General features: G+C 40.9%; 1 protein-coding gene and 1 non-coding gene across 6 annotated transcripts in view; both read left to right on the forward strand.

Annotated features, from left to right (window-relative positions):
• TTL (tubulin tyrosine ligase) overlaps positions 1 to 15,091 on the forward strand; it is a 34,589-nt gene extending 19,498 nt beyond the window's left edge. For 2 of the 5 annotated variants that reach the window (XM_038561475.1, XM_038561476.1), the window contains exons 5-7: positions 772 to 1,041; positions 8,584 to 8,727; positions 9,920 to 10,907. In XM_038561475.1, the coding sequence (XP_038417403.1) occupies positions 772 to 1,041; positions 8,584 to 8,727; positions 9,920 to 10,160 (655 nt within the window). In that variant the 3' untranslated portion in view covers positions 10,161 to 10,907. Of the gene's footprint in view, positions 1 to 771; positions 1,042 to 8,583; positions 8,728 to 9,919; positions 10,908 to 11,549 lie in introns of those variants that run through there. The other 3 variants (XM_038561472.1, XM_038561474.1, XM_038561473.1) reach the window with 3 other exon arrangements.
• A 1,783-nt stretch (positions 15,092 to 16,874) lies between these two features.
• On the forward strand, positions 16,875 to 16,981 carry LOC119864056. The gene has a single exon (XR_005372843.1). It is a non-coding gene; the product is annotated as a U6 spliceosomal RNA (small nuclear RNA).

Here is a 16,981-nt window from a genome sequence, read left to right on the forward strand (position 1 = left end):
TCCTTCAGTATTTCTCTTTTCTTTCTAGAAAACACTACTAAAATTGTGGATTTTCCTTTTTAGTATGTTCTCTTTAATCAAAATGACTTGTGGCTTCAAAGAGGAGGGTATATATGTATGGCGGTTGCTTATGGAAGAAGCTGAGAGGTGAAGAGAAAACACATTATCCAGACATGACAAATAATATGCCCTTGCTTAATTATTTGAGGCCTCTATTTTTGAAGGATTTCATAAACACCTCATACACCATTTTGGATTTTAACTTTCTGAGCAAAAGGCCTGTCAGAGAGTAAGAGGTTGTATCATGCTGTCAAAAGCTAAACAGCCCTCTCCCCAGCCTTCCTGTGGCCTTGCTGACATCTCTTCATTGAGGACTCTGTCTTCTTGATGTCTTCATGATGACTTGCTTCTTGAACACCAATTCCTATGTCAGATCAGCTTCAGGATGAATAATCTTCCTCTTAGGATTACTAGTAGAGCAAACATGGTAAATGGAAGGTTTCATGGATAAACCTTAGGACTCAACCCATCTAAATCTCTTCAAAATGCTATCTTTTAAACAGATCAAGGACTCCCTGTCATTTATGGTAAACTTTTATTTGCCTCATTACATTGATAATCTGCTATTTTAGCTAATTGTCCTGGCTTGCCTCATATAATTTTAGAACCTACCTCCTACTTCCCTCCAAAAACGTTAAGGTGTGGGGATGATGTATATACTATGGAGAAACCTTGGATGACTTGAGTGAAACTGTTTTTATTGACTTGCAGAAGCTGGGTCTTGGTGGATCATCAGTATAATATCTACCTCTATAAAGAGGGTGTGCTTCGGACTGCTTCAGAACCATATCATGTTGATAATTTCCAAGACAAAACCTGCCATTTGACCAATCATTGCATTCAAAAGGAGTACTCAAAGAACTATGGAAAGTATGAAGAAGGGAACGAAATGTTCTTTGAGGAGTTCAATCAGTACCTTATAAGTGCTTTGAACATTACCTTGGAAAGTAGTATTTTACTACAAATTAAACATATAATAAGGTAACTTAATTGTATCTTTTTTGGTTATGTGTCTTGAAGAAGCTTTGGGAGTTTGTGCCTTTCAAGGAATTATTCCATTTAAGCTGTCTGTTTTAAGGACAAAAATTATCTGTAATATTCCTTTATTATCCTTTCAGTATCTATAGATTCTGTAATGATGTCCCTGCTTGCATTCCTTATATTGGTAATTTATATTTTCTCTCTATTTTATTGGGACAGATTGGCTAGGGGGTCTATCAATATTATTAATTAATCTTTTTAAAAACTTGATTTTATTGATTTTTTTGTTTTTTTTTATTTCTTCCTTATTACTTCTTTCCTTCTGCTTTTTTGAGGGGTTTAATTTGTTTTCTAGTTTCCTTAAGGTGAAAAGTTACATCATTGATTTGAAAGATATATTTTTTTTTTTTTTAGATTTTACTTATTCATTTGAGAGAGAGAGAGCATGAGCAGGGCAAGGAGTAGAGGAGAAGCAGACTTCCTGTCAAGCAGATATCCCAATTTGTGGCTCGATCCCGGGGATCATGACCTGAGCCAAAGGCAGATGCCTAACCAACTGAGCCACTTAGGCACCAAAAAGATTTCATTTTTTAAATGCATTTAATGCTGTCAGTTTCCCTCTAAGCACTCACTTGCTGCATCCCACACGTTTTGCTATGTTTTCATTTCCATTTTATTAAAATATTTTCTAGTTTTTCTTGTAACTTCATCTTTGATTTGTATTATTTAGAAATTTTTGCTTAATTTCCAAATGGGAATTTTCCAGATGTTTTCTTATTACTGATTTTTACTTTAATTCCATTATGGGGGAATCCCTGGGTGGCTCAGCAGTTGAGTGTCTGGCTTTGGCCCAGGGCGTGAACCTGGAGTCCCAGGATCGAGTCCCGCATCAGGCTCCCTGCATGGAGCCTGCTTCTCCCTCTGCCTGTGTCTCTGCCTCTCTCTCTCTCTCTCTCTCTCTTTCTCTCTATCTCTCCCTGTCTGTCTCTCATGAATAAATAATAAAATAAAATCTTAAAAAAATAATAATAAAGTGGGCTTCTGGTGGATAGCATGTAGTTAGGCTTTGTTATTGTTTTGTATAACAAAACATCTAGTATGGCAATCTCTACCTTTCTGATTGGTGTGTCTTTATCATTTAAATTTAATGTAATTATTGGTTTGGTTGGATATATGTATACTATTTTATTATTTGCTATCTGCCCCCTTCTGGTTTTGTTTTTTATTTTCCCATTTCCTGCCTTTTAAAAATTATTTAAATTTAGAGTTCCATTTTAATTTTTCTACTGAGTATTTGGCTCCCTTTCTCTTTTTAGTGGTTACTCTAGGGATTATGATTTATATACCTAGTGTGTATTTCACAGCCTTCTTAGAGTTACTAATTCACCACTTCAAATAAAATGCAGAAAACGCAGAAAACTTACAACTTTATGGTTCATTTAACTCTCTACCTCTATAGTTGTGGTGTATATTACATTCATAAACACTGACATCTTTATGGCATAATGTTACAATTTTTGCTATCAATAGTCGTATATATTTTTTATATATATGACAATCCGGTTGGATTTTTTTAAAAAATACAAGACCAAATGGTAGGCTGCCTACAAGAAACTCGCGTTCAATATAAAAAGAGAAAAATACTGTTTTTTTATTTACCCAAGTATTTGCCCTTTTTAATTCTCTTCCATCAGCCCTAATGTTCCAAGTTTCTCTGGTATTATTTCCCTTCAGATTTTAGCATTTCTTTTAGAGTAGTTCTATAGATAATAACTCCTCTTGATTTTCTGTCATCTGAGAATGTCTTTATCTCACCTTATTCCTGAAGGATATTTTCACTGGTGTTACACAAACATAATAATGTCAAGCAAAAATTACAAAAAAATATAAGCTGTATACAAGCTGTATATAGATTGATTCTGTTCATATAAATTGAAAAACAAGCAGAACTAAATAAACTATTTAGAGGAATGTCCATATATGATAAAAATAGAGAACTGAAGGTATGAAAAACAAAAAATTCAAAATAGTGGTTATTTTTGAAGTGGAAACAGGAGGGACCCAAGAAAGGGGCTTAATGGAATTGGATTATGGGTCCATGGGTGTTATTAATGCTACCTATGTTGTAAACTCACAAGACATTATTATTATTGTTATTATATAGTTAACATTCATTTAGATTTCCCCATAGATTTTTACCCTTCATGTTGCTTCTCTTTGAAGTTTCATATATTTTCTTGATTTTGTCTAGGATCAGTTTCCTTATTCTTTTTTTTTTTTTTTTTTTTTTTTTTTAAGAGAGAGAACATGTTGGGGGGTGAATAAGCAGGGGAAGAGGGAGAGAGAGAAAATCTCAAACAGACTCCCAGCTGAGTGCAGAATCCAATGTAGGGCTCGACCTCACGACCCTGAGATCATGACCTGAGCTGAAATCAAAAGTCGGTCACTTAACCAACTGAGCAACCCAGGTGACCCCAAAGCAAGTGGCCTTAAAAAAATTAAAAATAGAGGTGCTCAGTCAGTTAAGCTTCTGCCTTCTGCTCAGGTCATGATCCCAGGGTTGTGAGATCAAGCCCTGTGTTGGGCTCTTTGCTCAGTGGGGGGTCTGCTTAAGATTCTCTCTCCATGTCTGTCCCTCCCCCGGCTCTCTCTCTCTCGCTCTCACTCTCTCTCTCAAATAAATAAAATCTTAAAAAAAAAAAAAAAGACACTTGCTGGGTGCCTGGGTGGTTCAGTTGGTTAAGCGTCTGCCTTCAGCTCAGGTCATGATTCCAGGGTCTTGGGATCGAGCCCCATGTTAGGCTCCTGGCTCAGCAGGGAGCCTACTTCTCCCTCTCCCTCTGCCTGCCATTCCCCCAGCTTGTGCTCACTTTCTCTCTGTCTCCCTGTCAAATAAATGGATAAAAAATCTCTTAAGAAAAAGAAAAAAGACACTTGCTTTGGAAACAGATTTCTAGATCAGCAGAATCTTTTTTTTTCTTTTTTTTTTTAAAGTCCTTCGAAGATGGCTTACCATTGTTTTCTGACCTGCATTACATAGGTGTCATAGTGCTTCTTGAATCTGTGGCTTCAGGTCATTTATTCGTTTTGGGATACTCACGGCCACTGTCTTTTTCACTTACGGATTTTGTCCCATTCTTCTCTCCTCTGGGATTCTGGATACCAGTCCTTTCACTGTCTCACATTTCTCCCATGGTTTTTGTGTATCATTGATCTCTCACTTCAGTAACTAAAACCTGTTTAAAAAGGAAAACCATTAAAATTTGTTGTTAAACTCATCTGTTGAATTCTTGATTTTAGGTATTGTAATTTTCAGTTCTAGAATTTCCATTTCACTCTTTTTAGATTATAGTCCTCTTGTGAAATCTCCCACTTGTCTTATATTTTCTTGAACATGTTAATGGGGGAATCCCTGGGTGGCGCAGCAGTTTGGCTCCTGCCTTTGGCCCAGGGCGCGATCCTGGAGACCTGGGATCGAATCCCACATCGGGCTCCCGGTGCATGGAGCCTGCTTCTCCCTCTGCCTGTGTCTCTGCCTCTCTCTCTCTCTCTGTGACTATCACAAATAAATAAAAATTAAAAAAAAAAAAAACATGTTAATGGTAATTCTTTAACATGTTTATTTGATTAGTCTGAAATCTAAATTACTTGTAGTAGAGGTTAGTAAACTGTGTATGGGCCAAATCCAACCTAAAGCTTGTTTTCATATATACCATGAGCTAAAAATAGTTTCCAGATTTTTAAAAGGTTTTTTAGAAATAGAAGAATATGTAACAAAAACCATATGTAGCCCTTCAAAACCTAAAATAGTTACTGTCTGATCCTTTGTAGAAAAAAATTTGCCACCCCTTGACTTTTACAGATCTTGTTTCTATTGTCTGTTCTTTTCTCTTGGTTCTGTTTCCTAATAAGCCTGGAAATAATTTTTTATGTTATTATTTATTAAATCCAATAGAGATTTTTTAAAAAATTGAGGTATAACATGCATATGGTGAAGTCCCCAAATCTTAAGTGTACAGTGTAGTGAGCTTTTAACTATGCATACACTTTACTAATCATAACACAAATAGGATATAAAACATTTACAGCACCACATACTCTGTTGGACTCCTTCAAAATATATACTTCATGCCACATATAGCCATTCTTCTGACTTTCATGACTATAGATTCCTTTTGCTTACTCTTACATTTTATATAAATGGAATTATACTGTATTTTCTGTTTCACGTTCAATGTTTTTTCACAGTTGTATCTATGGGTTTCATCCATATTGTTGCATATGGCAGTAATTTCCTTTTTTATTGCTGTGCAATATTTGTGTGATTATTACATGGTTTATCCTTCTAAAGTTGATGGCCATCTTGGTCTTTATCTTTTACATTTTTTAAAAAAAGATTTTATTTATTTATTCATGAGAGACACAGAAAGAGAGAGGGGCAGAGACACAGGCAGAGATGTGGGACTTGATCCCAGGACTCTAGGATCATGCCCTGGGCTGAAGATAGGTACTAAACCACTGAGCTACCCAGCGTCCCTATCTTTTACATTTTAGACCTATAAGCTATGAATTGTTCTATGTCAGGTTTCATGTTTCTCTATGGGGCATCTTGTTGACCCAGGACCATTTGTGTGAAAGGCTGGCCTTTTCCCACTGCATTTTAGTGAGCCTTTGTTATAAATCAGGTGGCCATACATGTTAGGAATCTCCATTCTGTTCTGTTAGTCTGTCATCCATTTTGTCATTACCACATTACCACAATGACTAAGACTTTTCCTTAATGTATTCTTACATAGAGTCTGGCAGAATAATTAGAGTCCCATTTCTTCAGGGATTGTAGGTGCTTAGAATTCTGACATTGGATAAATCAAGTATGCTGAAGAAAGATTTCCTATTTTAGGCAAAAGATTTATTGGGTATTTGTCCCCCCTCCCTGATTGTTCTGTACAGTTCAGACAGTGTTGCTGCTTTGGTGCTAAAAATGCTCCTAACAGCTCTCATGGTTTGTTTTTTTCTCCCCAACTAGCCTCCCCCTAACTTCCCACTCCTGCCAAAAAAAGATGTACTGTATAAAGTCTCTGATGATGAAAAAAAATTCTTGAAAAAGTGTATTATTAATCTTGAGCTTCTAGCTGTAAAAAAATAGTATTTAATTTTTATTTGCTTCTAGCTCTCAGCTTTTCCTTTATGTGAACATAGAGTTTCTTTCACTTTGTTAGGTTTTTTTCTCTCTCTTTTTTTTTTTCCATGAGCCTCTATTAAGTATAAAAGTTTTCTTAATTATGATATTGGAGGGACGCCTGCGTGGCTTAGCAGTTGAGCGTCTGGCTTTGGCTCGGGGCATGATCCTGGAGTCCCAGGGTCGAGTCCCACATCGGGCTCCCTGCATGGAGCCTGCTTCTCCCTCTGCCTGTGTCTCTGCCTCTCTCTCTCTGTATCTCTCACGAATAAATAAATAAAATCTTTAAAAAAAATATAATATCGGAAAGGGTATTTTAATTAAAACAAAAGTTAAGGGTATTTCCTCATAGAGTAGAGATAAAGCTATTAAAAAAAAAAAGTGGTATGTGGCTTACCAGTTCACGTTAAAGGTGAATGAGGGAAGAAATTTTTATTCCAATTGATTCTTAAATAGCTAACTGCTCAAAATTACTTTTAAAGGTTTAAACATATGCATAGAAATATTTTCCTTTCTGGGGGTGTAGTGGTAGAGGGTAGGTTGGAGGAGCAAGATCCTGGCTCCAAATTCAGAGAGGTCTCAATTCTTTAAAGTCATGAGTCAAAACGTACCTGTATGGGTGCATCTTGGAGTTAGTCACGTGAAAGCTAGTTCGTTAATTTTTCCTTGTAAACATACAGTTGTGTAGGAGGAAAGCTATCTCTGGTAATCTTAGAGTCATTACAACATATTTTATTACTGAAATAGATATTTTGCCCCAACATTCATTTGAGGGGAAAAGGCAGGAAAGATCTTTATAAAACAGAAATGGCAGAGGTTTTCTGGGATAATTATTCTAGAAAACTGATTTATTAGTAGTAAGGGGTTTTTTTTGTTTGTTTCGTATATATATTTTTTATTGGAGTTAGATTTGGCAACATATAGTATAACACTCAGTGCTCATCCCATCAAGTAGTAAGGTTAAGAGAGAGAGCATAAACAGGGTGGTGGCAGGGAGACAAGGGGCAGAGGAAGAGAGAGAAGCAAACTTCCTGCTAAGCAGGGAGCCTGACATGGGGCTTGATCCCAGGACCAGGCAGACCCCCAACCTACTAAGCCACCCAGGTACCCTAGTAAGTTATTTATGTAATTATTTAATTGAACCATCCCAGCACTAGGACTAGGTATTATTTTTACCCCTTCCTTTGTGGATAAAGAAATCAAAGCTTGGGGGCACCTAGGTGGCTCAGTGGTTGAGCGTCTGCCTTCGGCTCATGTTGTGATCTCAGGGTCCTGGGATCAAGTCCCGCATCGGGTTCCCTGCATGGAGCCTGCTTCTTCTTCTGCCTGTGTCTCTGCCTCTCTCTGGTTCTTCTCTCATGAATAAATAAATAAAATATATATTTTTTTAAATCAAAGCTTGTCTCAGAGAGGTTAAAAAACTTGTCCAAGATTCTGGTCTTAGGCCCTTGACCTTAGATCTTATGTAATAACTCAATATGTTTCTGAGGTTCATTTTCAACTTTTTTGTGTTTTCAGTTTTTTTGTGTTTTTTCTCCATTTTTGAATGGTAGTTGAGGTTACTAGTAATTCTATTTTGTATTTCAATATTTAAATCTTTTAATTAATAATAATTTGGCATTAGAACTGGAGCTAATGAAAGCAAAGCAATCGATGAGGCCAACTTCACTGCAAATTCTACTCTTCACCAAATGGTAGTCCATTTCTTTTATATGGCAACAATGCATGGGAGTGTTTTATTTATTACAAACATGGTGCAGCCTCCTATTGGAAGAATCCACCTTTCCAAGGGCTGTGGTGACTTAGCCCTGTGCTGGGAAAGCAGGCCCTACTTGTAAGAACATGAGTGTTTACAGAGTTTTGTAACAAATAGCTTCATAAATAACATTGTCTTAAAGACTCTATTGGTGATACATTTTTAAAAGATTTTATGTATTTATTTGAAAGAGAACACAAGTAGGGGGAGGGGCAGAAGGAGAGGGAGAAGCAGGCTCCCTGCAGAGTAGGGAGCCTGATGGAGGCTGGATCCCCAGGATCACACCCCAGCAGAAGGCAGATGCTTAACTGACTGAGCCACCCAGGTACCCCTATTAGTAACAAATTTGAAAGAGAATTGGGGCACTTGGCTGGCTCAGTTGGTAGAGCTTGCAACTCTTGATCTCTGGGTTGTGAGTTTGAGCCCTACATTGGTAGAGATACTTCAAAATAAAATCTTAAATACAATATAATAAATAAAAGAGAGAATTAAGTCCAAGTGGATATTTTATCATCACTTTTGATATAAAATCAGCCAAGCACATTTTCCATGTTCCTTCTGCTTCAACCAACCCACTCTCAGTGAGCTCTCTTCCTTTGCCCTGCAGAAGCTGCCTCATGAGTGTGGAGCCTGCCATCAGCACCAGGTACCTCCCTTACCAGAGCTTCCAGCTCTTTGGCTTCGACTTCATGGTGGATGAGACGCTGAAGGTCTGGCTCATTGAGGTCAACGGCGCCCCTGCTTGTGCTCAGTAAGCCTGAACATCACTGTGTTTTAACAAATGGGAAGTTGGTTCCACAGTTGGATAGTCGGTCTTGGCAAGGTGGTGAGCTCCCATTACCAGAGTGTTCAAGCATAGACTGTTTATTGTTAGGGAGATGTCCTTTGGCAGGACCCTGGCTAGCAGGGGGGCTTTGCTGGGTCAGTCCTTCCCAATTCCCCCATGTGTGTTGAGCAGTAGTCTACTCAGGTAGGTGCTATGAATGAGGGTTTCAAGCAAAGCTAATAACTGTCAGAGGAGACCCTTTTGTGTGACCAGTTCAGGGAATGGAGGTCCTGTGAGTTTGGGAGAGGGGAGAGGGGACACTGATAACCAAGAAATTGAGGGCCTCCTCAGGCAGGAAGTATTCTGAGAAGGCGTTGTAGACACAGTGGAGCTAGAACTAGGATAGAGAGAAGAGTGTCACATATACCATGGAGAGGAGGGGAGGAGAGCCTTCAAAAGGGCGAAAGGGGGATGTAGCATCTAGTGGGACTATGCCCTGTGCCGGGCTCTGTGGGAGATGCACAGATGAACAGAACGTACCCTCAGAAGCATCACGGAGGTCTTAGATGTAAGTGGAAGTCAGGTGGACATGATCCTTGAATGCTGCTGGTTCTTCTAAAGATGGTTTTCATCAGGTCAAGACCCTTCAGGTTTCCCACATCCATGTCTTAGAGGAGTTGAGGTATCTTCCACATTTCAGGAGAAAGTCCTGGACCTATAAGGGGCAGTGTTAACATACAAGTAGCTCTTTCATTAGGAGCCAGGCCTTTGCCACCTGCTCCATGGCCACAACATGGCAGGTGTGATTATTCTTGTTTGGCAGTCCTTTCAGCTAACCAGTACTCTTAGTACTCCCAACCTGCGAGGCCCCATAATGGGGCCTGGGTCACAAACTGGGACATGCTTTATCTTTGATAAAGGATGCTAAAGATAATATCATTGAGCAAAGGGCTGCTATTGAGGGGTGGTGTTTGGAACTGAGTGGGATGGAAGAAGGAGAGGTAAGCCACCTGAAGCAAAGAGGAGAACAGGATGGCTCACATCTTCCGTTCACCAAATCCACAGCAATATGCCTGTTTTCCCTTGTCCTTCCAATAAAGGTTCAGTCCTCCCTTGTGTTCTATACCCTATCCCCTCCTTATCCTGTCCCATGTCTCTTTGTCTTTCTCATTCACAGTATCACCTTCTCCCCCTCTTTGGGATATGGTTTCCATCAGCATGTGCATATGCAGCAGATCTCCCCATCTGTTAAAAAAGAGCCCTCCCTTGAAGCCTCATCCTGCTCTGGTGACTCCTTCTTCTTGCTCCTGTCACAGACAAACTTCTGGAAAGCAGTGTCTACTCAGGCTGTCTTCTCTTCCTGTATTCTCATCTGTACTGCGGTCCATTCTGGGCTGTATACCATCCCCCCCCCATAGAAATTGTTCTTTGAAGGTCCCCACCCAAGTCCATATTGCCAAGTCCAGTGGCCCCTTTCTGTGCGGACATCCCACCTCTCAACAGCCTTTGAGGCAGCTGCTCACACCTTGCTGAGATGTACTTCTATCATGGCTTCAGGCACAATCTGTACTGGGAAGTTTTGACTGAGGAAATGTGGGCAAGATTGGCTTATTGTTCCTCATCAGTGGACCTGTGTCAGTGCCTCAGCCCTGGGTGTTGTCTTCTCTCTCCCCTGCACTTTCTCTGAATGTGATCTTATTCAACTTCATAATTTTAAGACCACCAAATTATATCACAGTCCAGAGTTCCAGACCAGTGTGTGCACCTGCCTGCCCAGTGTCCTGCAAGGATGTCTGTGGATGTCTGAGAGGCACCCCCTGCCCCAGACTCTCCCATCCCTGTGAATGTCCACCTCCCTTCCCCACAGAATCCAAGCTGGACTTCTGACCACGATCCAGCCTCCTCCTTTCCATTACCCTCAAGTTCTGTCCATTGGGACCTTGTCCTCCAGCCTTAACAATCCTCTACTGTCCACCCCCAATGTGGAGGCTTTTGCAGAAAGCCTTCTAATGGGGATGCTCCTGCTCCAATAAAATCCACTCTCGGGGATCCCTGGGTGGCTCAGCGGTTTAGCGCCTGCCTTCGGCCCAGGGCATGATCCTGGAGTCCCAAGATCGAGTCCCACATCGGGCTCCCTGCATGGAACCTGCTTATCCCTCTGCCTGTGTCTCTGCTTCTCTCTCTCTCTGTATCTCTCCTGAATAAATAAATAAAAATCTTTTTTAAAAATCCAAAAAATAAAAAATAAAAATAAATCCATTCTGAGTGTTCTCTGCTCCTTCCATTGGTGCAACCCTTCTTCTCCCCTTCCCCCAACACATACTCTCTCTTCTCCTCCTTTTCCTCTTTCCCCTCCTTCTATCTCCTGGGTCTATCTCTCCTCTCTGTCCTCTTTTCTACCCTGTCATCTACTATTGTCTTGTCATCCACTTCACTCATTCTCCAGGTCTCAACTTATTTGTCATCCCTTGAGAGCCTTTCCTAGAATCTCCTCAGCCACAATGAGAAGGTGCTTTCCCTCCAAGTATACCCACCACAGACAGGCAAGATGGCTCTTATACTCTATTGAAATTGCCCCTCTTCTCTGCCAGTGAGAGCAGAAGTTGTCTATTCACCTGAGACCTTTGAGAAATATTTGTTAAGGTGATGCTTGATCTTCATGCAGCTTTTGTATGTAGCATGGAAACCAATTTTATAAATTTGGTCATGAGATGGAATATCTAGGGCAGGTCCTGGTGAAAAAAAACTGACTTTTCACATGTACTTTGATGAACATTGTCAGTGATGTTTTTTGAAAAACATTTCAGGAGGCTTTATGCAGAACTGTGCCAGGGCATCGTGGACATTGCCATATCCAGTGTCTTCCCACCCCCAGATGTGGAGCCGCAGCACATCCAGCCAGCTGCGTTCATCAAGCTGTGACTGAGGGAGGTGCTCAGAGCTGCCTCAGAAGAACCACGAGCTCCTGCTCCAGGGGAAGGTGAAAGGTCAGGATTGCTCATTACCAAGCCAGGACTGGAGAAAGAGAAGCAACCGGCAGAGCCACGGTAGAAGAGAGAACACGGTAGAAGAGAGAACACGAGAGGAAAAGGCACCTTCCCGAAAGAGTGGTTGCTCAGGGGTTCCCAGGTGGCGCTCTCAGCATTGCTATTAAGATGTGAAAACTGAAGCAAATTTCTCTGAGGGGGGAGTAAAATATTCTTCTAAGGGGAAAAGACAGGGATTTGAGTATTTTATGTTCTTATCCTTCAAAAAATCCAATTTTTATCCTAAGGCAGCATTGTGAGCAGCGCCTTTCCTCCCTGGGGGTTGAGACTGTCGGACCTTTGGTTGGTGTCTTTCCACCTGCTGCAGCCTTAGTGCCTTAGCTCTATGCCCAGCTGCAACCCTTCCGTCTGGGACAGGCATTGGATATTATAGAATTTGGGAGGTTGCCAGTGTTTCTCTGCCCATCCCTCTCCACAACACCCTGCCCAGAAAAGTCCGGACAAGCATGCACCAACAGTCCTTGGTTTCATGCTGGGCACCACCTCACAGCGGAGGGGGATTTCCTCACCATGTTTCTGATGGCGTTTGATCAGTCACCCATCAGGGTTGATGTGGGCTGGGCACCGAAACGGCAAATGCTGCTCTCGATCTGCTCTGTGCATGTTTTAGAAACCAAGCAGCAAGTCTGCCACAAACCCATAAGCATCAAATAAGCATGAGAGAGAAAAAACACAATGTCTTGCTATACTTAATAGTTGGGTGTGGTGGGTCTTTGAAATATGATTCTCAGTTATCTTTATTTTAACCAGAATTCTACATGCACTTTTGCAAAGCTCCCTTTTGTTCCCTTTTTTTGCTGTTGTCTTAAACTTTGTAAAAACCCCTGTCTGGGGCAGGGGTAGAATTACACACACACACCACCACCACCACCAACACCACTAGGTGGCACTGCCCCAGGCACAGATAGCTTTCCTCTATTTTCTTGCTCTCTAAACACCTTCCGTGGGAGCTGGAAGGGCGGGTTTTGTTCCAGGGAGGATTCTCTGCCTGCTTGTGCCTCTTAACATCAGGGCAAGGGTCTAAATGACTGTATGTCTAGCCTGAATGGGAGAGTCTCCTAAAATGGGAAAGATGTGGTTTCAGAGCTCCACATAGCATCTTGTAAGTCAACTAATGTGTCCTGTTAGGTGTAATTTCCACTTGCTGGTCAAATATTCTGCAGATTTTTCAGGAGGCTACATCACTAGCCATGGGAAGAACAAGATGCTTCTTGTGTTCAGCGTGAGCTGAATGAACAGGTCCTTCTTAGAGGGTCCTGGGAACCACCACAGGCCTCCTGTCCAGTACATGCTGTGTTCTTCCTTTGTGTATATGTGTGCTCCATTGTTATTTCTGTGTGGCACCAAACAACAGTTCTGCCATTGTGGAAACATTTTTAAAAAGAGAAAAGAGCAATGCCTCCTCAAACATGATGAGATGTGGGAGCTCACAGTGAAGAAAGAAATAAGGAGTATTTAATAGATGCAGCAGTGGGTGTAGGATGTGATGGCATAATGTCAGGGTAAAGGAGAAAGGCCCAACTGGCTTGGCTCTTCTGCAAATTTGGAATTACAAAATAAAAGGCCTGGTGGTCACCCAAAATACAGATGATAAAGTTTGTGTCCAGAGCAAAATAAAACAGTCAGCAGTGAAAGTCAATCTTGGAGGTCCAGCACTGTTGGATTAGTCTTTGGGGACTTTGAGCAGATCATGACCCATTTAGAAAGTATTAAGATACTGAGTCCTTGAGAAGTCTCTGTGGACTGTTGATGGGAAAAGCATGGAAGTTTTTATCATGCTATCACATGTGAATGCAGATTTGTAATGACCTTTTGGACCTAATTTAAAGGGACATTTGAGTTTTCCAACTCTTACAATGACAGAACTAAATTTAGATTTGCAAGCCCATGGATCTTGATGGATTTTTTAAGAAACAAATCAATAGCATATATGTGAGGGAAGTAAGGCTTTAGAAAGAAAGTTGTACTTCATTCCTCACATGGTTTCAATTAAGTATCTATTTTACGCTTTATTTTCGATTGGTATGGTTGGCTCAGAACTGTGTCCACACCCTTCCATGATACCTTGGGCACAGATGATCATTCCTTCCTCCTCAGTTAGTCTTTATATATGCAGTCTGCCGATGTGTCGCCCATTGAGGGGGCGGAGGTGTTGTTTATTTAGAGATGTTAATTCCTATATTGGTCCCATCATTTGGCCGCACAGTGTGAGATGAACCTGTTAACCTCTCTGTGCCTTAGTTTCTGATCTCATGGAAGAGATCGTTGCCTGGCCTGGGGACTACCTCAAGGACTTTTAGTGAGGACAGGTAAGATTAGGAAGACTCGAGAACCTGTGGTACCAAGGTTCTCAGTGCTGACTTTATGCTGGAATCACTTGGGAAGCTTTTGAAAAATGTTGGTTTCACCACCCTCCCTTTCTCTCCCACCTCTGACCAATTAAATCAGAACCTCAGGTGTCAGTATGCTTTGAGATGCCTTGAACCACTGCTTGAGAAGAAAGGACAAACACATTACTACCTGAGAATAATCAAACAAGGCCTAGGGCTTTTTTTAAAAAGTTCCTTTTGGAAGGACAGGCATTTCTTTAAGAATGACCGTGTTGTTGGTCAGTGTGTTGACCTACATTTTCAGGATACAAGCAACTACTGTCTAAAGCATGTTCTCTCTTTGCTTCTTGTCCCAGCATTTGTAAACTCAAATGTACTCTCATTGACTTCAACAGTTTGTGAAGCCTTGACAACAAATGTAAACAGACAGGAATGTATAAATCTGCTAAATATATGTTAAGGTTATGAATTATTGAGAGAAAACTCCTTCCCTCGCTCTTAACTCCTATGGTAATTATAAACTCAATTTTACCCAGAACATTGAAGTGCCTCAGTGTCTGTATGATATAGTGGAACAGGTTCTGGCATACTCAATGGCTGACTTGCTGTTTCACTAGCGCCTCAGGATAATGATCACAGACTTGGAATATCTGGTAGTGTTGGAAATGTATGGGATCCACAGAATCTGCAAGCAGCAGTGAAGCTACAGAGTGTGTTTTCATTGACAGCCAACATTGTGTCAAGCAGGTGTGGATCAAGCCCTGTTGTGGGTGTGGTGGGGACTCTGCTAGAGAAGACAAGGTGCCAGAGTAGGTCCCCTGCACCATGTGGGTGCTGTGGAGAAAATTCAGTGGTACCCTTGTCTCTGATCCTGGACACAGAATCTGTACCTAAGAGGAAATGACCTCTGAAATAAGGTGATTTTATGAATGTTGAAAATGCCCAGAGCATTAAAGTAATATTTCAAGTTTTTTTGTGCCCTTTGGTTCTATCATCTCATCATGGTGTTTGACTGTCCTAGGATATTACTGGTTACTTAAATCCATGATTCTGTTACTGAGAGGTAGTCAGGCTTTTTCCATAAAGGATCAGATTAGTAAATACGCTAGGCTTTACAAACCAAACATGTTCTTTGTTGCATATTTTTTTTAACCAACTCTTAAAAACAACAACTTAGTTCAGAGGCCAAACACAAGCCAGATGTGGCCATTGTTTGCTGACGTAGCATATTACTCAATACATAAGCCAACAGATTGTCCTTTGAAACTGTGATGAGCTCCTCTAAGGTAAGCATTTAAACAATTTCAGCTGCCAAAATCCAGTTCATCTTACATGTCTTGTGTATTGTCTGAATCATGATACAGATGGTCAGGTGAGACCCATAGTTGTGAGAAAGCATTATGTGTGCTTCAAACATAGGGAGGAGGTAGAGGGGCTTCTGAAATGATTCTATAATCAGCCAGAAGGCCATGAAGTCTTAAGAGTTCACTAAGGCCAGGTATATAAATATCTGTAAGTCTCACACGCCTCAAGCATTTAGTGTCATTTATGTAAACTGTAGTTAACTTGTAACTTCCTGTGTGATGATGCTGGGTGCTTTGGACTTCTTTCCCAGGTATGGCTGCTTTCACTCCATAAATATAACTTCTAGCACAGACACAAAGCCTTCCACAAATAGAAGCCCTGGCTTAAGCACTCCAGACAGATTTCTGATATGATATGACACACACTTACCAGACTTGGTGTAGATTGCAAGGGCAGGGTGCAGGGATGAGCAGACATGGACCCAACCAGGAATCTATATAAGATCCTGAGAGTGGACAGGTTATAGCTTTTAGAGGACTTCTCTTAAGAGGCTGGTCCTGCTGCTGCCCCCTTCTCCTTAAAGAACCTGAAGTTATCCCATAACCTCAGAGGTCCAGTGATACTTTAAAGATGTCTCCCCCAAAGCATCCCTAAGGGCAAAGAAAATAAGCCCCTGTTTCATAGGATATTTGGTGACACAGCTTGATTGCTGCAAGCAAATTCACATGAGGGTATCAGTAAGAATAGCAGAGTAAAACCTCTGAAAATCCTCTCCATGAAAGCAGTAGGAACACTGACAAAAATGGAAATTAACCAAAGACTTGTAACAGTCCAGAAACATTTATTAAAGAAAAAATAGTTCCACCTTGGTAAGGACAGTAAGTTTTGTGATATTTTAATTCACCCTATTTTCATCTCCCTTTTCCTAGCTCCACAGAAGCTTTGGAAAAGAAAAGCCCCATAATTATGGTGAAACTCAGGAGTCTAACAACAACAGGAGGGTACAGAGTGAGGTTGGATTCCTCCAAAAAGCCCCATTCCCAGTGAATTGTCATTTGACCTGTCTGGCAGTTCCATGTAAGTCCTCCTCTCAGGGCTTGTATTTTTTTTTTTTAAGATTTTTATTTATTTATTAATGAGGGACACAGAGAGGCAGAGACAGAGGCACACAGAGGCAGAGGGAGAAGCAGGCTCCTCACAGGGAGCCTGATATGGAACTCGATCCTGAACGGGGATCACACTCTAAGCTGAAGGCAGATACGCAACCATTGAGCCACCCAGGCATCCCAGGGCTTGTCTTTAACAGCTCTCAAAGTGCTCCCAGTGTGAACAACCTTTTCCCTAGGTGAGTTTGTTAAAAATAATCACCAGCAATTGTTTAATACCTCAACTTCCTGAGATGGCTATGAGTTGGAACAAAAAACAAGCTGTCTAAAAAAACTTAGGAAAAGTGCTCCCTTCGGCAGCATATATACTAGAATTAGAACAATACAGAGAAGATTAGCATGGCCCCTGCGCAAGGATGACATGAAAATTCGTGAAGCATTCCATATTTTT

This window comes from Canis lupus, chromosome 17 (genome assembly GCF_011100685.1).
Source record: "Canis lupus familiaris isolate Mischka breed German Shepherd chromosome 17, alternate assembly UU_Cfam_GSD_1.0, whole genome shotgun sequence".
Classification (NCBI taxonomy): Eukaryota; Metazoa; Chordata; class Mammalia; order Carnivora; family Canidae; genus Canis; species Canis lupus.